General features: G+C 36.6%; 4 protein-coding genes across 5 annotated transcripts in view; 2 read left to right on the plus strand and 2 right to left on the minus strand.

Moving 5' to 3' along the window:
• Window positions 1-24,959, minus strand: part of LOC128251112 (uncharacterized) — a 49,849-nt gene that overhangs the window by 7,799 nt on the left and 17,091 nt on the right. The window lies entirely within an intron of this gene.
• LOC149130463 (uncharacterized) overlaps window positions 1-24,959 on the minus strand; it is a 26,410-nt gene continuing 1,451 nt past the window's right edge. The window contains 4 exon segments of the mRNA XM_089344325.1: window positions 1-77; window positions 79-897; window positions 899-4,048; window positions 4,050-5,342. Of these exon segments, the coding sequence (XP_089200451.1) occupies window positions 20-77; window positions 79-897; window positions 899-4,048; window positions 4,050-5,342 (5,320 nt within the window). The 3' untranslated portion in view covers window positions 1-19.
• LOC149130464 (uncharacterized) lies at window positions 13,649-21,982 on the plus strand. Its single transcript, XM_089344328.1, has 2 exons — window positions 13,649-14,474; window positions 16,588-21,982. The coding sequence occupies exon 2, from the start codon at window positions 16,595-16,597 to the stop codon at window positions 21,962-21,964; it is 5,370 nt and encodes a 1,789-aa protein (XP_089200454.1). The 5' UTR covers window positions 13,649-14,474; window positions 16,588-16,594; the 3' UTR covers window positions 21,965-21,982.
• LOC149130465 (uncharacterized) overlaps window positions 23,470-24,959 on the plus strand; it is a 13,231-nt gene continuing 11,741 nt past the window's right edge. The window contains exon 1 of one of the 2 annotated variants that reach the window (XM_089344323.1): window positions 23,470-23,706. In XM_089344323.1, coding sequence (XP_089200449.1) covers window positions 23,474-23,706 — 233 coding nt within the window. In that variant the 5' untranslated portion in view covers window positions 23,470-23,473. Of the gene's footprint in view, window positions 24,780-24,959 lie in introns of both variants that reach the window. The other variant, XM_089344324.1, reaches the window with a different exon arrangement.

Genomic DNA, 24,959 nt, shown 5'->3' on the forward strand with positions numbered 1-24,959 from the left:
TGAATATTCCTGAAAATATTTATTTGTCATAATGAAAGAAAGCAAAAGATTGACGTCCAGGAATAATTCCAAAAACCGTCAAAACCAAGAACTGTGAAGACTTCATTATCATCTCCTCTGAGGAGTAAATATTTCTGAATATTTTCAGGCGTTTGCTCTTCAATATTTTCAGATGTTTGGTGTTCAGTGTAAGCAGGTATTTGGTAAATACTATTATCTTTATCTGTTATATAAACATATTCAGCACATGTTGTTAGATATGGTTTGTAAATATAATAATCTGGATCGATTGGGAGTTTAATGCTCCTGACCAAATGTTCGCTATACCAACAGACATCATAGCCTCCACTACTCCATCCCTCCCTCTCCTCCTTCACCACAACAATCTCACCACCAGATGTCACTACTATACCACACACAACTGACTCTACCTCTTCGTCTTCTACCTCCAAAACCCCAGAATGCACTTTACAATTGTATTTACATGTCACACCATCAATATCAACAATATCTATGTAGTAGTTGTAGTTTTTCATACCTTTAGTTCTGCCTGTAATATAATGACCACCACACACGAGTTGATTGTCGTATTTATAAATCCTGTTGTAGAATTTTTCAGTTTTGATGGTTTTTAAATGACAGAGATCTTTGTTGAAGAACATCAATTCTCTCTCAAAGGCGACAATGAAACATTCATCTGTCCACTGACAAATGTCCAGTGGTTCTTCTTCTTCTTGTTCATGTTGAAGTATGTCCACTGTTGTTGTTGTTGTTCTGATTAATGTGACACTTTTTCGAAACATCAACACACTCACATTCTCATCTAACTTAATTAGTTTACTGTTCAGGTCCCTAATGTCCCACAAATCATAACAAACAGGTTCCTCGAATGCAGGTGGAAAAAGGGACCACTGCTGTTCTATATGGAAGTCTCCTCACTGATATTTCATCAATTCCTGAATTATTAATCTCCGCTATGTAATTACCACATCTCACCTTTAATCTACCTTTACTAATTATTTCACCTGATTCACCTCTTCTTCCCCCATCTCCATCTCCTCCTCTGTATTCCAATTTATTAATTAATTCATTACTGAATATTTCCTCAGATGTAATGGAAGGGAAACAAAGACCAGAATCAAGATTTAATAACGACACAGATTCCAGAACCTTCACTTGGTCCCCATCAATCTTTATGCAATGACATTCAATCAATTCAATATGTTGACACCAGTAAATACCCCCCACTTTTCTCCATATTACACCATAAGGGACGAGACTTGTCCAAGCTTGAGATTTCTTCAAATCTTCTCCATTCAGTTGAAATATTTCTTTTCTTTTAGGAACCGTGGCTATTATGTGTTTTCCTTGTGTAAAACACACACCACCAACTAAACTTGCCACATTTCCGTGACATAGCAGCTCCCCGTCTTCATCAAATATTTTAACATTTCCATTATTGGCTTTTTCACACACAACTGTCTTTCCTTCATCAGAAATATCAAAATCTTTTACTTGAACAGCAAATTCGTCTGTTTGGAAACGACAAACCAGGACTCTTTCCCGACTAACTTTGAATAGACCTTCAACATATAATTCACTACTGCAGCTTCCAACAAACCTTGCTCCTTTACAGTTTATACAGGAGAAATCTACCGTATTTTTATAAATTCTGTCATTTAAAAATATTTTCTTGTATTCTCCAGCCTGTGTCAAACAGACTATGTTATCATACCCGGTGTAACCAATATATCTTTCCCACCGACCATGAACGAACAAATAACTGTCATCAATTGTTATGTTGTCATAATCACTATTATACCACATGTAGTGTCTAACTGAATGTAAATACTGACCATCACTACTGAGAAAAATTATGAAAGCATCATTGTTAACGATGATGACATCATTAGCAGTAACTGTTATGTTACAGATGTAATTAATATAGTTATCATCACCATGTTTGTATCTCGTTAATAATTTCTCAGGGATGTGTATTTCTTTTCTTATATCCACAACTGAATGTACTTCATCAATATGAAGGACATAGAAAGTACGTTCGTCTTCCCATTTATTACATACCAGCCAATTGCTTGACAAAGAGGTGATATACTTATATCTATCTCTTGTCTGATAAGTTACTAACAACAATGGGAATTCCACTTTTAATGTCCACAGTTGGCATTTATTATCACCAGTTGTAATGACCAATGTGTTTGACTGCCATCGACACATATTGATACTATCAACATTCAGTCTGATAGAGTCTAGAAGCTGACCATCAAATGTTAATATTTTAATGTTTTTATTATTACTGTCATATCCTGCAATCAGGTTATTTTCAATAACAACGAAACAAAGAATGTACACTGAGTGTTTGCTTCCAAAACGTGGAGAGACAACAGTGCATCGAGCTTTATCAGAAACTGTCAGATCCTGTAGATATAAAGTACAAGACAGCATTTCACTGACAGAAATGTTTCTGGAAAATACATCTACCAGGTCGATATAATAATTAAGTTGATTTTTTGTAACGAGAACATTAACCAACAAATTATGATCGTTTATAGCAAATATACGGCTGCTGTCTACAAGATACACAAACATTTGGTCAATAGATCCACCGTAGAGATTGGGGGGACGTTTCACTTGGGACATTAAAACATTGGGGACCATCTTAATAATACTATTTCTACTACCATCACAATTACATCTATTCCTGACATGACCACCACAACAGATACTAGTGATATACTGAAATGCTTTTCCCCTAGTAACAATTAATAGCTTTAGTGTTTCCTTTTCAATTGATAATGATGTCACTAACGAAGGAATATTAATTGTCTTAATTATTTCAACTTTATAATATTTAATGGCTAAAATATCTAAATGTGATGGTTTATCACAATAACAAACAATTTCACCTCCATCCATCTTACACACCCGTACATATGGCTGCCTTAATGATACACTTCTCACTGTCTTTGATAGGTTTCCGATGACCCTTAATTGTTTCTGTAGGGGTAATGTGACACCTATATGATGAGAATCCCATCGACATATATCTATAGCTGTAGACGGCAGAGATAATCTCGACACAATGTCTCCTTCATTAGAAATGTATAACAAGCAATCATGGTTGATGTTGGACACCACCAACTGTCCATTTGCCAGATTACATATTTCGCCAATGACAAGTTTTTTGTCATTCTCCTTTTCTTTGAGTCGTAGATTTAGATTTCTGATATAAGGATTTTTCAGGTGTAAACAACAGCCAGACGACTGGTCCTGATACTTGTAAAGAAGGACCCTGTTGAGTTGAGTGTCCGGTACATAAACAGTTCCTTGGAAAACAGCAATGTGAGGGTGAACAGGGAAAGGCAGTTGCCACTGCCATTTCATTTCTCCATATATATCATAACATATCAGAATAGAGTGTCTCTTGAAGAGGACATAAAAATAAACATTATCAGAGTAGATGTGATGAGGGTAGCCATAGAATGGAAGGTATTTTTGAAAAAGTTCTTCACCACATGTGGAATAAAATACCATTTTATTTTTCCTTCCATCTACAACTACAAAATTAATTGGAGTTGCAGCAATGGCGACATTAGAATGTCCCAAAGAAATTCTTTCTATAATGTCAACTTTGTCCTCCTCGATCAAAAGGATATGGATCTCATGTTTGTTTTCAGTGGTGGTCACAGCTAAACACTTATTTGATACAATATGACATATTTCAATGTAATCAGTTTGGACCTTTATTAAAGGGCCTTTGCTTAGTTCAGGACAGTTGATATACTGAAGTTCTTTCTTTTCATGATAAAACACTAAAATTCTGTTTGAGTTGAGTCTACAAAAGCAAGAAGGAATCTCAAGGAAAGTTGAATTATTTTGGTTAATTATTTCTCCAGTCTCAGTGAATAATATAGCTTTATTATTCTTATAGGTTATTAATATAGAAGATGCTGACATAGGTAGAATATTAGTAATATTGTAGCAATCCTCAATATAAATATAGTTGTCCAATCTTGGGGTCCATAGCTGGTCTGGGCCAAAAGTCTTCATTTGTTCTAATGATATGAAGGACATCAAAATAATCGGTTACAAAAATGTTTTCTTTGCCAACAGAAATATGGCGGCATTTCATGCCAATTTCTCTTGTTGTCACAGCACCTGTACCTGAAATCCGATAAATAATATGTCCCTGGAGGGCATAAAAATGGTTTTGGTACACAGTGATGTGGGTTGGCATGTCCAAGGAATTGGTATCAACCTCAAATAACTGCTGGCCATCCACATTGTAACAGGTAACCCGGTTAATACTGGAAAAGGATAATAAGAGTTTATTTTGTGCTCCTACAGCAATATCTGTAGGTGATTCTTTGGTAATGAATTCAGATTTTATTCTATTATCTTCCCAGTCAAAGACGTATATGGTCCTACCAAACATTTCTACACCTATAAGTGTAGAATGTTCCAAGTAAGAAACCAAGATTAATCCTAACTGAATTCTTTTGATTTTAAAACTTAAAGGGTTGATAATAAGAATCATTTTTCGGAAGGGGAGGGTGGCCAGAACTGTGTCTTGACTGATTCTGGTGAAATCAGTGACAGACGATGGGCAATGAACATCATTTCTGTCACCGTCTCTTGTCATACAACATATTGTCATACAATGGCGGGAATTTGTAACAATCCCCCCTTGTATCACAACAATATTGGATATTGGGTTGCTTAAGTCTTCACCAGATTCATTCATCTTTGCTTCCCTGGTCAAAACTGGAGAAAGAGGCCAGAATTTGTTGATTATTTTCGGTGGTTCAATTGTTTTGTGTTTGTCTTGTAAAACATTTGTCTTTAAATAGTTGTCCAAAAACAATTCAAGATTTCCAAAAATAACACAATCTTTACTGTAATCATATTGCTTAATGTCACTCTGAAAAATTTCTATTCTCTTTCTAAAATCTTTTAGAAAAGTATTTTCATCCATTCCTATACTTTTTAAAAAAGTACATATTTCTTTCCGAGAATTTATCAACAAATTAATTTTGTCTTCATATGCATTAAATCTTGTATAAAATATGTGTTTGTCCAAAATATTTCGTCTTCGCATTATTTCCCTCTTTTCATGGTCTCCTTTTTGTCTTTTTTGTTTTGTTGTTGACTGAGATGAAGCTCGTTCCTCTGACATTTCTCTCTTTGAACCATCATCTCTCTCATATTTACACCTTTTCTTCTCAACTCCTTCTTCATCCCATTTTGGTGTCGAGTCCCTTAAAGCTCTTTTCTGAGGGGCAAGGCTTCTTGAAGTGTTTCCTCTTTGGCCTTCCATAGTGAATCTGCAATGAAATATAAGGAAAACATTTAACTTTGTGAAAATATTCAAGTTTCAGGGAAATGATGTTTACTTGATTAATTTAAATACACTAGCGAAACATCTCTGTATTTCTGCCAGTGTATTAGCTTGCCTAATTAACATGCAAGCCAACTTGAATTTAATTAAATGTAAGCCATGATCACATTAATTAAATTCCTTCAAATAATTTTTGCATAGTTTAATGAAATATAAACTTTGTTATATCCTGTAAAAATAACTGAAAATGCAGATACATTTTATTGTATAATGACCTGTTGAGCCAAGTAAAACCAATACAGTCGCTGGGGCCAGTGCCCTCTGATTGGCTCCCGTGCTGGTGGCACATAAAAAGCACCATCCGAACATGGTTGATGCCAGGTCCGCTTGACTGGCCCCTGTGCTGGTGGCACGTAAAAAGCACCATCCGAACATGGTTGATGCCAGGTCCGCTTGACTGGCCCCTGTGCTGGTGGCACGTAAAAAGCACCTACTACACTCTTGGAATGACTGGCATTAGGAAGGGCATCCAGCTGTAGAAACATTGCCAAACCAGATTGGAGCCTGGTGCAGCTGCTGGCTGTCCAGACCTCAGTCAAACTTAACTTTAACTTTGTAGTGTCTGGGGAGACTCATACTATGTTAATATCTAACACACTCACCAGTTCAATTTCCACTCATTTTTTTTTTACTTATTTTGTGTCTTCCAAAAATTTTAGTTGCTTTTGCAAACTTGTCAATAGATGTCGACTCTGTCCACTATCAGAGCTGCGTTCCTCTTATCCAGTAACACTATGGTCAAAGATATTCTAACGATGACCCTCTCATAGTTTTCATCCGTAATATTAAATGGCAAAACGAATCTCTGTGTGTCAGCGTGTCACACTTTGATCCTCTCTCTCACTATTCAGTGACACTTCTACTATTCCTAGTGATGAGTTGAGAATAGTAGTAGTAGGCATAGAGCTGGTAGTAGATGAATGATTGTGATGGTAAAGGGGTGATAGTAATAGTATGAGCTGTAGTTGTGATAGAGGTGGAGGCAACAGTGATGGAGGTGGTGGTGGTGGTGGTGGTAGCAGAGCAGTCAGGGATGACAGTGACAGTAAGCTACAGTAAGACAGTGGTGATGGTGGTGGTACTGGTGATGGAGGAAAACAATCAACAGAAAGAGAGAGAGAGAGAGAGAGAGAGAGGGGGGGGGGAGGGGAGGGAGGGAGAAAGAAAGAAGTTAGACAGAAAGAAAATTAAACTGACTCCTGAATGCGAAGACAAAAAATCTTGTTTATTATTCAGCTTTGCAAATGAGTTCCAAATCGACAAATTATATCACTGTTCTGATGAAAATTGTTCATTGCATGAAAAATATTGGTCAAGTTTAATCAAATTTAATATGAAGTGTCGTGTCCTTGTTGGGCCCAAGGCCCAATGAAGAGCCGCCCTCCATAGGAACTAGCTTAGAAGCTGCCAAATCAAGTCGCTTTTATGTTACTTACTTAATACATTTAGTTCATGTAGTAGTTTAGAAACTTCATTGTTGGTTGGTAATAAAGCTTATAATATTTCCAGAGAATGTTAAATAATTCTCAAAAGCCATCCGTTTGATAGATAATATTCAAAATTGTTAGAAAACATATTAAAATGTTAATGTCGGACAAACATGGGGTGAGATAAAAAAATATATGTTGTCACTAAATTGTTTAATATTTAAACAATTCTTCTTGTTTAGTTTAAGATATAAATAGAAATCAAATTACGAGAACAATTAACAATTACATTTGTACTAAAATAAAAGTCAGTTTAAACAAGTTTACTGTTTGGAAGAAAAATCTGTAGGGCGAAATACCTTGTGGTAGTTATTCTGACTCACCAATGAGGTCGACTTTGATTTTCATCCTAAAGAGGTCAATTAATGAGATACTAATCTAAGGTGGTGGTAGACAGAAACTGAAAGAAGCCTGTCGTATATATGTATATGTATATATGTGTGTGTGTGTGTTTGTGTGTCTGTGTTTGTCCCCCAACATCGCTTGACAACCAATGCTGGTGTGTTTACGTCCCCGTAACTTAGCGGTTCGGCAAACAGAGACCGATAGAATAAGTACTAGGCTTACAAAGAATAAGTACCGGGGTTGATTTTCTCGACTAAAGGCGGTGCTCCAGCATGGCCGCACTCAAATGACTGAAACAAGTAAAAGAGTAAAAGAGTCTTACATAATATTATCTGAAAATTAGTAAATTTTCAGTATATTAATATATTCATGTTGGAAATAGCTTTAATGAATCTTTAACAATGCAAATGCATTAAGTAAATTGTCTATTAATTAATATAATTTGAGAAGACCCGGCAAACCAAGTAAGATCGTTGCCAGTGCCCCTGGACTGGCTCTTGTGCGGGTGGCACATGAGATGCACCATTTTGAGCGTGGCCGTTGCCAGTACCGCCTGACTGGCTCCCGTAGGATTTTCGAGCGAGATCGTTGCCAGTGCCCCTGGACTGGCTTGTGCGGGTGGCACATAAAAGACACCATTTCGAGCGTGGCCGTTTTCGTGCGGGTGACACGTAAAAGCACCCACTACACTCTCTGAGTGGTTGGCGTTAGGAAGGGCATCCAGCTGTAGAAACTCTGCCAAATCAGACTGGAGCCTGGTGTTGCCATCCGGTTTCACCAGTCCTCAGTCAAATCGTCCAACCCATGCTAGCATGGAAAGCGGACGTTAAACGATGATGATGATGATGATGATGATGATTATAGTGATATTTACCAGTCAATGATCGTGTTTCACTTCCAACCTGGGGTCTTTCTACCTCAACGGGATTTTGTGAGTTCAACTTGTCGAAGGAGTGGGAACGATGCGACTTGTACAATTGTTGGTGTCACAATTGTACCTTTGCCAGCGAGAAGCTCATAGGAACATGGGTGTTACGTTGCCTGTGTCTTTGTATGTATGTATATGTTGTAAAGTGTATGTATGTGTGTGTTTCAATTACAGATGGGTGTTATGTATGTCATGTGTGTATGTATGTATATATGTCAATCAATTTCCATACCATTCAGGTACATCAAGTTTCTCATGACTGCGTATACAATATACATCTCACCCTCACATCCTATACACATCTATGTTCTTTCTTTCTCTTTTCCTTTTTGTGATCTCCAATATCACCACCATCACTACCACCACCACCACTACTGCCATGACAACAACAATCACCACCACCACCACCTAATCACTCAACCGGTTTTTTTCATGATGTTTAATATTCGTTAACTACTACTTTTGTAATTGGTTTGACCTCAATTTCTTTATATGAACACAATACAATTGGAATGTTTTAATACATACATATACATATATATATATATATATATATATATATATATATATATATATATATATATATATATATATATATATATTAAAAAAATAACGTCGACCACTAACGTGGACAATTAATGCGCTAGAAATAGATCACATCTTGTGTCTATTAAGACCTAAATTGTTCTCAACATGAAATATAGCAGCATACCAAAACGTGAGCGGGCAAGACATTTAAAATCACCTAAAGAAGCATTCTTAAACAGGGACCGGTTTCGGATTTAACAAATTCTTACCATTTGTCTATTCCTCTTCAGCCTGATTTGTAATGTAACCGCAGTCATCAGAATCGTATACAGAGTTGCCCACCACCATGGGTGCGCGTGCATATGGTTCTGCTAATTACAGCTTAATGGTAAAATTCAAAAGTCTTCGTTTTGGCGCGCTAATTCCAGGAATATATCTGCAGAAAATATTTACTGCGTCGTATATATTCAGTATGAGAACATGGGTAATGGGTAAAATATTATTATAAAATCTGGTAATTATTCATATATTAATTAATATCGATCAATTATCAGGAGGCCAGCACATCTAAAGAATCAAAGAGATGCAGAAATATTATCTGCAATCTCAGGGGATTAAGGTACATTTTAAAAAAATAACGTCGACCACTAAAAAATAACGTCGACCAAATTTTATAATAATATTTTACCCATTACCCATGTTCTCATACTGAATATATACGACGCAGCAAATATTTTCTGCAGATATATTCCTGGAATTAGCGCGCCAAAACGAAGACTTTTGAATTTTACCATTAAGCTGTAATTAGCAGAACCATATGCACGCGCACCCATGGCGGTGGGCAACTCTGTATACGATTCTGATGATTGCGGTTACATTACAAATTAGGCTGAAGAGGAATAGACAAATGGTAAGAATTTGTTAAATCCGAAACCGGTCCCTGTTTAAGAATGCTTTTTTAGGTGATTTTAAATGTCTTGCCCGCTCACGTTTTGGTATGCTGCTATATTTCATGTTGAGAACAATTTAGGTCTTAATAGACACAAGATGTGATCTATTTCTAGCGCATTAATTGTCCACGTTAGTGGTCGACGTTATTTTTTAAAAATGTACCTTAATCCCCTAAGATTGCAAATAATATTTCTGAATCTCTTTGATTCTTTAGATGCGCTGGCCTCCTGATAATTAATCGATATTAATTAATATATGAATAATTACCAGATTTTATAATTATATATATATATATATATATATATATATATATATATATATATATAAATAGATTTAGATTCAAAATTGAATATGGTACTTATGTTTAGGCACCAGAATATAGTATGGTATTATCCAAAAACCATTCTAAAAGCAAGGTGATCAAAAAATCAAAATAAGCAACACGGATTTTAAAGAAGACTGCAGTACGCACGTTTCATGCTACTCCATTTATTTAAGTAATGCGAGCATTACATTAAATGCAATATGTAGAGCAATCTTCAGCTGCACAGATATATAGAAAAATTACGGTAGAATAGACATATTATAATTGTGGCAACATTTAAAATCCAAGTGGGAAGAAGAATACATGAAAATCCATCTTGACATAGCAAAGGCTATATATATATATATATATATATATATATATATATATATATATATATATATATATATATATATATATACACACATATACATACATACACACACACATACATAAATATGAACAAATATATATACACCAGTAAATATATATAGATTTATAATCCTAGGAATACAGAATAGAATTTCAATCTCTATCTCGTGTGTCATCTATGTGAATACCAACAACAAGCAAATCGCTGGTTAATTTAGAAGTAAAAAACGATTGCAGTGATCAGTAGGTGGCAACTTAACCCTTTAGCGTTCAGGTTAATTTGTCAAAAGTAATCCTTATTTATTCACATTAAAAAAAATTTATCTGATATTATTTTGTAGCTTCAAGATAGGAAAGATGTAATTACTTATTTTTAGAATGACATTGCAGGGTATGTGTGAGAGGCTGGTTCTGGCCAGTTTGAGCATAAAATGTGTAGAATATTTGGGCCAGATACAGCCGGTTTAAACACTAAAGGGTTAAGAAACTGGGTTGACTTAACCCTCTAGCATTTAACCCGGCCAAAATATTCCATGGTGGCATGAGTTGAAAGGTTTGATTGAGGACTGGTGCAGTTTCCAGGGCCCTGTCTTCTTTCCTACTTACTAAACCTGGAACTACTTACCACACAGCCACTCCTCTGTACCTATATATATATATATATATATATATATATATATATATATATATATAGTTATTTTATTTTACTAATGTATTTTCATACAGAACTACACCTTACCAAAAATAAATAAATACGCAGGAGTGGCAGTGTGGTAAGTAGCTTGCTTACCAACCACAAGGTTCCGGGTTCAGTCCCACTGCGTGGCAACTTGGGCAAGTGTCTTCTACTATAGCTTCGAGCCGACCAAAGCCTTGTGAGTGGATTTGGTAGACGGAAACTGAAAGAAGCCCATCGTATATATATATATATATATATATATATATGTATGTATGTATGTGTTTGTATATGTTTGTGTGTCTGTGTTTGTCCCTCCCCCCCAACATCGCTTGACAACTGATGCTGGTGTGTTTACGTCCCCTTAACTTAGCGGTTCGGCAAAAAGAGACCGATAGAATAAGTACTAGGCTTACAAAGGATAAGTCCTGGGGTCGATTAGCTCGACTAAAAGGCGATGCTCCAGAATGGCCGCAGTCAAATGACGGAAACAAGTAAAAGAGTAAAATAGTAAATGTATGACAGGAATATATTCTAAATATAAAAAAGAACAGACTAAAAAGAGAAGGGAAAAGAAAACTCTTTTTTTTATTTCTTATTCTATATTTTTTGTTTTTCTTTCTTTTTTACCATCCCTAGAAACCATTTCAAAACAATGGTGTAAGTAGTAAACAAGTTTTTACTTATATTTATTTATGTTTTTGACAGTCCTTAACAAGACCATTTCAATACAATGAAAAGCCATGGATAGGAAAATGAATAGCCCTTCTCTCTCTCTCCTTTACCCTACCCATCTATCTATCTATCTATCTCTATCTATCTGTCTATCTATCTATCCATCTTCCATTGTCTTCAAAGCCCCCCACCCCAGCAAGTGGTTGTGTGGTAAGTAGCTTGCTTACCAACCACATGGTTCAGGGTTCAGTCTCACTGCGTGGCACCTTGGTCAAGTGCCTTCTACTATAGCCTCGGGCTGACCAAAGCTTTGTGAGTGGATTTGGCAGACGGAAACTGAAAGAAGCCCGTCGTATATATGTATGTATATATATGTGTGTGTGTGTGTGTGTGTGTGTGTGTGTGTGTGTGTTTGTCTCCCCTCCCCACCATCGCTTGACAAACGATGGTGGTGTGTTTACGTCCCCGTAACTTAGCGGTTCGGCAAAACTGACCGATAGAATAAGTACTAGGCTTGCAAAGAATAAGTCCTGGGGTCGATTTGCTCGACTAAAGGCGGTGCTCCAGCATGGCCACAGCCAAATGACTGAAACAAGTAAAAGAGTAAAAAAAAGAGAGAGAGAAAAGAGTTATAAACAAAATTCCCCCCAAAACACCTGTTTTATATAAATAAGCAAGATACCTGTATATTCACGGAATTGTATTTGACAAGTTCGAAAGCCGAACGAAAGGGCTAATATATGAAAATGAAGATATAAAAATAAAAAACGTTTTTTCCAAAATTCTGACGACTTTTTTTCAATTTGGCAGCATACGATACAACTTTATATGTGTGTTTGTTGTTTGTGTCTGTATTAGTCTCCCCACCAGCATTGCTTGACAACCGATGCTGGTGTGTTTACGTCCCCGTAACTTGGCGGTTCGGCAAAAGAGACCGATAGAATAAGTACTGGGCTTGCAGGGAATAAGTCCTGGGGTCGATTTGCTCGACTAAAGATACGAATACTTGTGCATCTATGTATGTACATAGTATATACGAGTGTGTATGTATGTATACATACATATACACGTATATGTATGTAATATATACGAGTGTGTATGTATACGTACATATATGCGTGTGTGTGTATGTATATACGCGTGTGTATGTATGTATACATATATATACGCGTATATGTACGTAATATATACGCGTGTGTATGTATGTATATACGCGTGTGTATGTATGTATACATACATAAACGCGTGTGTATGTATGTATATACGAGTGTGTATGTATGTATACATACATATACGCGTATATGTACGAAATATATACGAGTGTGTATGTATGTATACATACATATACGCGTATATGTACGTAATATATACGAGTGTGTATGTATGTATACATACATATACGCGTGTGTATGTATGTATATACGCGTGTGTATGTATGTATACGTGTTAAAACATTCCGAATACATTTTTAAAGCATTAAAAAAAGTGGCTGCTGAACATTAAGCATTATTTTATGGCGATCGTGTAGGAAATGAAGTAAAGAAAGAAAGAAAAAAAATATAGAAATGAGTTAGAGGTGGGGTCAGAGATAATCATACTAAAATACAGACACACATACACCACACTACAACTTTTTCTTTATTTCCTATTAAATAGCATACACAGAGGGGACGGAGAAGGACAGACAAAAAACGTAGGTCGTTCGATTTTTTTCAGATGATTTCACGGATGAGTTTTACATGAAGATAATATAATATATGATAATGCCATCGTTAAAAATTAAATACTTTTTGGTTGGGGATGTCCCCCTAACCCGCCGGTTGATTTTTTTTTTTCTTTTTCTTTTCCTTCTATGCCCGGTCCGACCGCGTTGCCATGGCCCCCTTGCATACACAACTTTCTTACGACATCCTTCCATCTTTTTGCAAATACTCTTTGCGACAGGATCCTCCTCTTCAGACGGATCTTGGAAACAAGATGGGCGGTGAAGTAGTTCACCAGCCCTGGTCTGGAGATGAACTGTCCTGTCCGCAATTCCTTCCGAACGCGTCCTCCATACCGTTTCTTTCAATATTCGGCAATCATTCGGTGCTAGTACGCTGAATGTCATCAATTCGGCATTTTCCGTAAGGAAAGGGGGAAAGGACGACGTTATCTGTTATCTGTTAGGTAGCAGACAGCAGGCAGGAGGGAAAAAGAAGAAAAGCAACTCTCTATCTATCTATCTCTCTTTTCCCCTCCCTTAAAAACACGTCACTTATCTCTCTATCTATTCCCCCTCCCTTAAAAACACGTCACTTATCTCTCGCTTTCTCTCTATCTATTTCTCCCTCCCTTAAAAATACGTCACTTATCTCTCGCTTTCTCTCTCTCTATCTATCTATTCCCCCTCCCTTAAAAACACATGTCACTTATCTCTCGCTTTCTCAACAGATAACAGATCAGAGAGAGAGAGAAAGCGAGAGATAAGTGACCACTCAGCTCCCCCAGTGTACGATGGCGTGCGTCACCGTTTCACAGCCCCGCCCGCACCTCCACAATCTATACACCACACTACAACATACACGTCAGCATTACTCATGCGCATACATACACAGTACAACATGTACTTAAACAAAAAACCAAGCAAAGTAACGCCCACATGTCCAGAAACTTCGTTCTGATGTTTTATGAAGAATTACATGAGGAGTTGCCACAGTAACAGTTTCGCCCGTTTCAACGATCTAAGCTTGCACGATATTGTGAAGGTAGAAACATTTGAGGCTGAAATTGAAATCCTGTCACCGGCTTTGGTAATTATTACTATGAAAATTATCTTAACACACATCGACATACATCATCAAGCATTTTCCAGTTTTACTTCAAACATGAATAAGCCATTTAAAAAACACACAAAAGCCATTAGATTCATTCACTTCAACTTTAAATTTAATTTGCCAAAATATTTTCGTCGCTTTGAGACAAAATTCCGGCAAGACTTCCTTTATACCCCGCCCCCAAACCCCCTTTATAAATATATATATATATATAACTTTTATAAGTAATATTCTAAGAATATATTACTGAACTTATATTGAGTTCAAATAGACGAAAAATTCATACATATAAAAAAACCTGCCATAATAACAATAATGAATTTGAGATTTTTGAAAATTTTTTTTCAGAATTGGAATCTCCATAGCCTAAAACGTGAGATTCTGTAAAAAAAAAAAATAAATAAGGGGGGGAAGGTTCAGATTACATATAGTCCGTCTCCGCCAAGTTTTATACTATTACGTCACATTTTCTAAATGTGTGTGTAGCTTCACTCACTCACTCTATCTCTGTCACATACACACACGTCCGTTTCATATAGACGTACATACTTCTTTCATTCATTCATTCACTCTCTTTTTTACTTTCTTTCTCTCTCTCTCTCTCTCTCTCTCTCTCTCTCTCTCACACACACACACACATACAATCGCACGCGCACGTGTGCGGTTCTAAATGTAATTTGCTCATTCACAATTACGTTTATGTTGGTGATGACAATATCGTGCCAAGAATTCTTTTTAAACGTTCTGGCGTTTTGTTTTTAAAAAATTTTTTTTTAATTTTGAAATTCAAAAAAACCTAATAAAATTAAATAAAAACATTACCTCAATGGTTTTTATTTAATTTTATTAGGTTTTATTGAATTTCAAAATGTCTTGATGGGATGCCTCGAAGAAGGAAGAGTAACCTTGGCAAAACAAGAAATGCTTTTGCTATGCGTTCACTGCGTGCAAGCGAGACAGCTGGACACTGGCATGCACGCGCTGCTGCCTCTACGTCGATTGCGAGGGCTTCGGAAACACCGCGATGCTGCTTCCAAATCAAATAGCCGTGCTGTAGAAACAGTCAACAGTTTTAATGTCTCAGGAATCTTTTAATGCCTTAACCAAAAGTAACAACCCCATACACTCACCAAACATCTCCACAACTTAACACCTATACAAACCGTCCAATGGACGGGGGGGTTGTTTGCTAGTAGTGGCATAACTACAGGGTTTTACCTATGCCCTACTATTATCATATATATCCGTGTTATATTCCAACAATATAAAGTATAGTTATAACTATTTATATATAAGGGCATAACTATACAAAGCCAAATTTTGTCCCATTTCCAAGAGAAGTTGTCATGGTTACATCTGAAGTGTTCTTTAAGCAGTCAGATGTCAGTTTACTTGGAAACAAATAAAAACGCTTCTAAATAAGAAAATGTTGAAATTAATGCATGCAAGGTTTCACAGCCCTCGCATCACTCCTTCATAGTCAGCTGAACAACTATCCAACTCACCCACATAACCCATGTATATCAATTAGTTGACTTACTCTACAACTTAGTGTCTCGTTGAGTACTTCCAAGGGTAGGAGAATCACTTGGACTACCATCATCATCATCATCGTTTAACGTCCGCTTTCCATGCTGGCATGGGTTGGATGGTTTGACTGAGGACTGGCAAGCCAGAAGGCTGCACCAGTCCCCAATCTGATCTGGCAAGGTTTCTACAGCCGGATGCCCTTCCTTACGCCAACCACTCCAACAGTGTAGTGGGTGCCATTTATGTGCCACCAGCACTCTCAACCAGATATAACTATTATTTTGTGATGTTGAAAACAAATATCAATTCCAGTGAATATAATTATTGTTAATATTTAGACTCCATGTAATTAATGAAACTTATTATCACATCTTACAATAAATTATAATGAGCTCTTCTAATCATTATTATTCCACCACAACGTTGCTTAAATATTAATTAGACATCCTAATGAACTGACAGAAATACCTAAAAGTTTTGTTTGTGTGAAGTAAACATCATCTCCCTGAAACTTGAATATTTTCACAAAGCTAAAAGTTTTCCTTATATTTCACTACAGATTCACTATGGAAGACCAGAAGGGAAATACTTCAACAACTCTCATATCTCAGAAAACAGCTTTCTGTAAATCAGCAACAAAAAGTAATGAAAAAGGAATCAACAGCAAAAGATGTAAATATGGGAGACAGAATGATCCAAGGAGAGAAATGAGAGGGAAACGAGCTCCATCTCAATCAACAACAAGACAGAAAAGGCATAAAGGAGACCAGAAAAACTGGGAAATAATTGGAAGACGAGATGTTTTTGACAAACACATATATTATACAAGGTTCAATGCATATGAAGACAAAATGAATTCATTGATAAATTTTCGGGAAAAAATACGTACTTTTTTAAAAAATATAGGAATGGATGAAAGTATTTTCAAGGAAGATTTCACAAAAAGAATAAAAATTTTTCAGAGTGGCATTAAGGAATATGATTACAGCCAAGACTTTACTGTGTTTGGAAAACTGGAATTGTTTTTGGAAAACTATTTAAAGACAAATGTTTTACAAGACAAACACAAAACAATTGAGGCACCAAAAATAATCAACAAATTCCGGCCTCTTTCTCCAGTTTTGACCAGGGAAGCAAAGATGGATGAATCTGGTGAAGACTTAAGCAACCCAATATCCAATATTGTTGTGATACAAGCGGGGATTGTTACATATTCCCGCCATTGTATGACAATATGTTGTATGACAAGAGACGGTGACAGAAATGATGTCCATTGTCCATCGTCTGTCACTGATTTCACCAGAATCAGTCAAGACACAGTTCTGGCCACCCTCCCCTTCCGAAAAACGATTCTTATTATCAACCCTTTAAGTTTTAAAATCAAAAGAATTCAGTTAGGATTAATCTTGGTTTCTTACTTGGAACATTCTACACTTATAGGTGTAGAAATGTTTGGTAGGACCATATACGTCTTTGACTGGGAAGATAATAGAATAAAATCTGAATTCATTACCAAAGAATCACCTACAGATATTGCTGTAGGAGCACAAAATAAACTCTTATTATCCTTTTCCAGTATTAACCGGGTTACCTGTTACAATGTGGATGGCCAGCAGTTATTTGAGGTTGATACCAATTCCCTGGACATGCCAACCCACATCACTGTGTACCAAAACCATTTTTATGCCCTCCAGGGACATATTATTTATCGGATTTCAGGTACAGGTGCTGTGACAACAAGAGAAATTGGCATGAAATGCCGCCATATTTCTGTTGGCAAAGAAAACATTTTTGTAACCGATTATTTTGATGTCCTTCATATCATTAGAACAAATGAAGACTTTTGGCCCAGGCAGTCATATAAGCACCAGCTATGGACCCCAAGATTGGACAACTATATTCATATTGAGGATTGCTACAATATTACTAATATTCTACCTATGTCAGCATCTTCTATATTAATAACCTATAAGAATAATAAAGCTATATTATTCACTGAGACTGGAGAAATAATTAACCAAAATAATTCAACTTTCCTTGAGATTCCTTCTTGCTTTTGTAGACTCAACTCAAACAGAATTTTAGTGTTTTATCATGAAAAGAAAGAACTTCAGTATATCAACTGTCCTGAACTAAGCAAAGGCCCTTTAATAAAGGTCCAAACTGATTACAGGAAAATATGTCATATTGTATCAAATAAGTGTTTAGCTGTGACCACCACTGAAAACAAACATGAGATCCATATCCTATTGATCAACAAAGATAAAGTTGACATTATAGAAAGAATTTCTCTGGGACATTCTAACGTCGCCATTGCTGCAACTCCAATTAATTTTGTAGTCTTAGATGGAAGGGAAAATAAAATGGTATTTTATTCCACATGTGGTGAAGAACTTTTTCAAAAATACCTTCCATTCTATGGCTACCCTCACCACATCTACTCTGATAATGTTTATTTTTATGTCCTCTTCAAGAGACACTCTATTCTGATATGTTATGATATATATGGAGAAATGAAATGGCAGTGGCAACTGCCTTTCCCTGTTCACCCTCACATTGCTGTTTTCCAAGGGACTGTTTATCTACCGGACACTCAACTCAACAGGGTCCTTCTTTACAAGTATCAGGACCGGTCGTCTGGCTGTTGTTTACACCTGAAAAATCCTTATATCAGAAATCTAAATCTACGACTCAAAGAAAAGGAGAATGACAAAAAACTTGTCATTGGCGAAATATGTAATCTGGCAAATGGACAGTTGGTGGTGTCCGACATCAACCATGATTGCTTGTTATACATTTCTAATGAAGGAGACATTGTGTCGGGATTATCTCTGCCGTCTCCAGCTACGGATATATGTCGATGGGATTCTCATCAAATAGGTGTCACATTACCCCTACAGAAACAATTAAGGGTCATCGGAAACCTATCAAAGACAGTGAGAAGTGTATCATTAAGGCAGCCTTATGTACAGGTGTGTAAGATGGGTGAAGGTGAAATTGTTTGTTATTGTGATAAACCATCACATTTAGATATTTTAACCATTAAGAAAAATTATAATCAAGTTGAAACAATTAAGACAATTAATATCCCTTTTTTTGTGAAATCATTAGCAATAGAAAATGAATCGAGAAAGCTATTAATAGTTACTAGGAAAAAAGCATTTCAGTACATCACTAGTGTCAGTGGTGGTGGTCATGTCAGGAATAGTAGTAGTATCCAGATGGTCCCCAGTGTTTTAATGCCCCAAGTGGAACATCCTTCCAATCTCTATGGTGTATCTTTTGATAAAATGTTTGTTTATCTGATAGACAATAGTCGAATTTTCACTATAAATGACTATAACTTGGTGGTGAGAGATTACATTACAAATATTCAACTCAATATTTATATCGACCTGGTAGATGTGTTTTCCAGAAACATGTGCGTTAGTGAAATGTTGTCTTCTACCTTACATCTACAGGATCTGACAGTTTCTGATGAAGCTCGACACGTTGATGTCGCTTCTTGGTCTTTTGTAGGTAAACAACCGGTGGAGACTCAGAGTTTGGTTATCATTGAAAACCACCTGATTGCAGGATTCGACAGGAGGAATAAAAACATTAAGATATTAACATTTGATGGCCACCTACTGGACTCAATCAAACTGAATGTTTACAATATCAAAATGTATCAATGGCAGTCAAATGCACTGGTCATTACAACTGATGATGATGATGATGATGGTGATAATAATGATAAATGCCGACTGTTGACATTAAAAGTTGAATTTCCATTGTCGTTGGTAATTTACCAAACGATAAATAGATACAAATGTATTTCTTCTTTGTCAAACAATCAACTGGTTGTTAGTAAATGGGAAGATGAACGTATTTTGTATGTTGTTGACATTGACGAAATCCATGCGACTGTGAATGTAATAAAACAAATAAACTTGTCTCAAGTATCATTCAACAAAGACATCTATGATATTATAATTACTGCCAATGATGTCATCATTGTCACTAACCTAATATCCATAATTTTCTTCAACAGTGATGGTCAGTATTTACATTCAGTCAGACACTACATGGGGTATGTCAATAAATATAACAACATGATAACGGATGACAGTTATCTGTACATTTATGGTCAGTGGGACAGGTATTATGACTACAGAGGATATAAGAATATTGTATGTTTGACACTGACTGGTGAATATGACAGAATATTTTTGAATGACAGAATTTATAAAGATAAAGTAGATTTCTCCTGTATAAACTGTAAAGGATCAAGGTTTGTTGGAAGCCACAGGCACAGAAATAAATTGTATGTTGAAGGTTTGTTTAAGCTTAGTCGGGAAAGATTCCCTGTTTCTCATTTGCAAACAGACAAGTGTTCTGTTCAAGTGAAAGATATTGACATCTCTGATGAAGGAAAGACAGTTGTGTGTGAAAAAGCCAATAATGGAAATGTTAAAATATTTGATAAAGACGGGGAGTTGCTATGTCACAGAGATCTAGGAAGTTTAGTTGGTGGTGTGTGTTTTACACAAGGAAAACACATAATGGCCACGGTTCCTAAAAGAAAAGAAATATTTCAACTGAATGGAAAAGATTTGAAGAAATCTCAAGCTTGGACAAGTCTCGTCCCTTATGGTGTAATATGGAGATATGTGGGCAATATTTACTGGTGTCAACATATTGAATTGATTGAATGTCATTGCATAAAGATTGATGGGGACCAAGTGAACATTCTGGAATCTGTGTCTTTATTAAATCTTGATTCTGGTCTTCGTTTCCCTTCCATTACATCTGAGACGAACAAGGAAATATTTGGCAATGAATTAATTAATAAATTGAAATACAGTGAAGAAGATGAAGTAGAAATGGGTAAATCAGGTGAAATAATTGGTAAAGGTAGATTAAAAGTGAGATGTGGTAAATACATAGCGGAGAGTATGCCAGGAACTGATGAAATATCAGTGAGGAGACTTCCATATAGAACAGCAATGGTCCCTTTTTCTATTCCTGCATTCAAGGAACCTGTTAATTATAATTTAAGGGACATTAGGGACCGGAACAGTAAACTAATTAAGTTAGATGACAATGTGAGTGTGTTGATGTTTCGAGAAAGTCTCATATTAATCGGAACAACAGGTGACATACTTCAACATAAACAACTACCACAACAACAACCACTAGACATATGTTGGTGGACACATGACTGTTTCATTGTCATCTTTGGTGAACAACTGATGTTCTTCAACAGGGATCTCTGTCGTTTAAAAACCATCAACAGTGAGAAATACTACAACAGGATTTATAAATACAACGACAATCAACTTGTGTGTGGTGGTGGCCACTATGAAAACAATGACAGTGAACGTGTGTGTGGTGATTGTTATTATGTAGGGCAATGTAAGAGTGGGAGACACAATTACTATGTAGATGTAGTTGAGATCAAGGGTGGCACATGTAAATACATTCATGAAGTTTGTTCTGGGGTGAATGAAGAGGTTGAGAATGTGGTGTTTGTAGTGGATATAGTAGTGACATCTGGTGGTGATACTGTTGTTGCAGAGGAGGAAAGGGAGAGATGGAGGGGGAACGTTTACTATTATTTCTGTTGGTACAGGGAGCATTTGGTTAGGATTATAAAACTTCCAGGGTATCGAAATTCTTATTTCTATAAACCTTTTCTAACCACTCAAAGAGAACATGTTTATATAACAGATAAAGATAACAATATCTACCAAATACCTGGATATATTGAACAGCAAACATCTACAGTTATTGAACACCTAACATTTGATCGTATTAACCAATATCTCCTCCTGATGGGTGAAGATAATGAAGTTTACAAAGTTCTTGGTTTTGATGTTTCAGACAATTCTTTCATGGTTTTTGGAATCATTCCAGGACGTCAATCTTTTGCTTTCTTTCATTTTGACAAATAAATATCCTCATAAATATTATACTTTGTTGTTACTATTATTGTGGGGCAGATGGGGATTGAACCTATAGTGCGTTCTACTACATACTAACAATTGTTGTTGCAACATACTTCAACACAATTTGTCTGTCTGTCTATCTATCTCTGTCTATCTATGCATGTATATATCCTTTTATCTGTTTCAGTCATTTGACTGTGGCCATGCTGGAGCACTGCCTTTAGTCAAACAATTCGACCCCATGACTTATTCTTTGTAAGCCTAGTATTTATTCTATCAGTTCTTTTTGCCAAACCGCTAAGTTACGGGGGATGTAAGCACATCAACATTGGTTGTCAAGCAATGATAGGGGACAGACAGACAGACACACAAACATATGCATACACACACACACACACATATATATATGTATATATGATGGGCTTCTTTCAGTTTCTGTCTACCAAATCCACTCACAAGGCTTTGGTCGGCCTGAGGCTATAATAGAAGACACTTGCCCAAGGTGCCACACAGTGGGACTGAACCTGGAACCATGTGGTTGGTAAGCAAGCTTCTTACCACACAGCCACTCCTACGCCTTTCTTAACACACAGCCAACGTGTTAAAACATTCCAAATACATTTTTATTTGTGTGAAAAAAGCAGGCAAAAACCATAAAAAAAAAAAAGTGGTTGATGAATATGGAAATTGGATCTGTGATGGAGTGGTGGTGGTGGTGTTGGAAATGACATAAAGAAAGAAAGAAAGAAGAAAATGGGAGGTGAAGGAGATATGTTATTCAGACAGTCACTGCGAATATGAGACATCATATGTCTATATAAACTGGCTGACAGACACACATACAAACATACATCCATTACACAACATACACGTATACATGCATTACACAACAACATACACATTACAATACACACACACACACAAGCATACACATTTAAACACAGTCACATGCAGATTAGCACCCACACACGTATATGCTTCATGCTAAGAAGTTTCAAGAATCGCACCAACAGTTGCAGAAGTCACAATTTTGCTGAACTCCTCAGATGTTCCTGAGATAGAAATACTTCGGGTTGAAATTGAACCCCTATCATTGACTTTGGCAAATATTCTAGTGATAATTATTTTAATTAACACACAATTTACTAACACATTGCATCTTTAAAAATATTTCCCGGTGTTACCATTATATTGAGATTCATGAACTCTGCCACCCTTTGACAGGTCTTATTTTCCATCCTGCAGGGTGTCCGACAATCACCCTCCTCACCAAGCAAGCTCAATGGAGTTGTCAGTTTAGTCGCAGACCCCAGGTAACTGGATAACTTCCAGAAATCCTTGGCTTGGTTGAGCTGTCGATCGACCTTACTGGTTCGAGAGAGGTTGTCGAAACACAGCTTTGACACCTCCCCCCCCCCCACATGCCCGAGGTGCGGGCGCATCAGTGAAACCGTTGCGCACGTCTTTGTATGTTGCGAGGAGCAGAGGGAGTTGATAGCCTATGTCAAACAACTGATGCCGGATGCGGAAAGAGTACGGCTCTCGACTGAGTTCATTGTTAAGATCGTACCGCCTCCCTCCATTAACAAGGAAAGGAAGGCATCTTTTTTCTGTGTAGTGGCCATACTGAAAGATACAGTATGTATGACAAGCGCGAAGGGGACTGAGATAGGCCACTTTATCTCCAGACACGGGTCGATGAGTTATTTTAAATTCCACCTGTTGAGAAAGACCCGTCTAGAGAAAAGGTATGGAAAATTTTGGACAACTGTTGTAAGGAAGTTGGGTATGAATGGGGTCATGAACAATATTTGGTAAATTTTCAGATTAACACCCGCACGATTTTCACTAGGGTGTTAGGGTTAGGGTTTTAAGGTTAGGGAATTCCGTCCCTAACCGTAACCTCCTAGTGAAAATCGTGCGGGTGTTAATCTGAAAATTTACCCAATATTTTTATATATTTATACTTTTATTCGCATTTTTCATTTTCGTTGTCAAATTCGATTTATCATCCGTATTTCATGTAACTCCAGCCCTGTGTAAGACTGTCCTTGTTTCATCCCCGCCCCTGTTCTTTCCTCTCTATATAAGGCGAATAAAGAAATACAGTTTAGGCGCCCACAACACGACCAAGCAACAGGTTGTTGCTGTGTCACATTTTGCCAGTAGTGCCCAAGATCTCTCTCTCTCTCACACACACATTCATGTGTGGGTGTTAATATGTAATGTATACGTGTTAAAACATTCGAAATAAATTTTTATCCGTGTAAAGAAAGGAGACAAAAACAATAAAAATATGTTTGTTTCTATGGAACCTGGTCGTGTGGCGGCGGCAGCGTTGGAAAACGACGTAAATTAGAGAGAAAGAGAGAGAGAATTGGGGGATGAAGGAAAGATATATTATTTATAGTCACTGGAAAGATATATCATTTACGGTCACTGGAAAGATATGTTATTTATAGTCACTGGGAATGCCAGCGGAAATGATTGGCAATCATTTGACATACATACACACTCACACACACACATCTTTAATCAAATATATACATATATATATACACACAAAACGCACACTTATTTAAATTAAACATCACACTACAACATACCTGTGTATATACCCATTACAATATACACACACACACATTTAAGCAAGGACACCTGCCAAGTAACGCTGATGTGCCCGTAAACTTCTTGCTGGTAAATTAACAAGTGACACTCGCAGGATTGACAATTTTGTCACATCTTCAACGAATTCAACTTCCAAGATATCTACAAGACAGAAAAACCTTAGGCGCAAATTGAAATCCTGTTATCGATTCCGGTAAATATTGTGAAAATCATTTTAATTAACCTTTTTGGTTACTATTTTTTTTTCAATTTTTCCACCGGGTGCGGATCTATATATTAACCACCTTTTTCAGAGATGTCGGATCTTTTTTAAAACGGTGGCCCCCGTTTTAAAAAAGATCCGAGATGTCTAGTAAATATCTATATTTGAATG

The sequence above is a fragment of the Octopus bimaculoides genome, chromosome 28 (genome assembly GCF_046866305.1).
Source record: "Octopus bimaculoides isolate indiv1 chromosome 28, ASM4686630v1, whole genome shotgun sequence".
Taxonomy (NCBI): Eukaryota; Metazoa; Mollusca; class Cephalopoda; order Octopoda; family Octopodidae; genus Octopus; species Octopus bimaculoides.

Coding starts and splice junctions, on each gene's coding strand:
- LOC149130464 (XM_089344328.1), top strand. CDS start 16,595: ATGGAAGACCAGAAGGGAAATACTTCAACAACTCTCATATCTCAGAAA.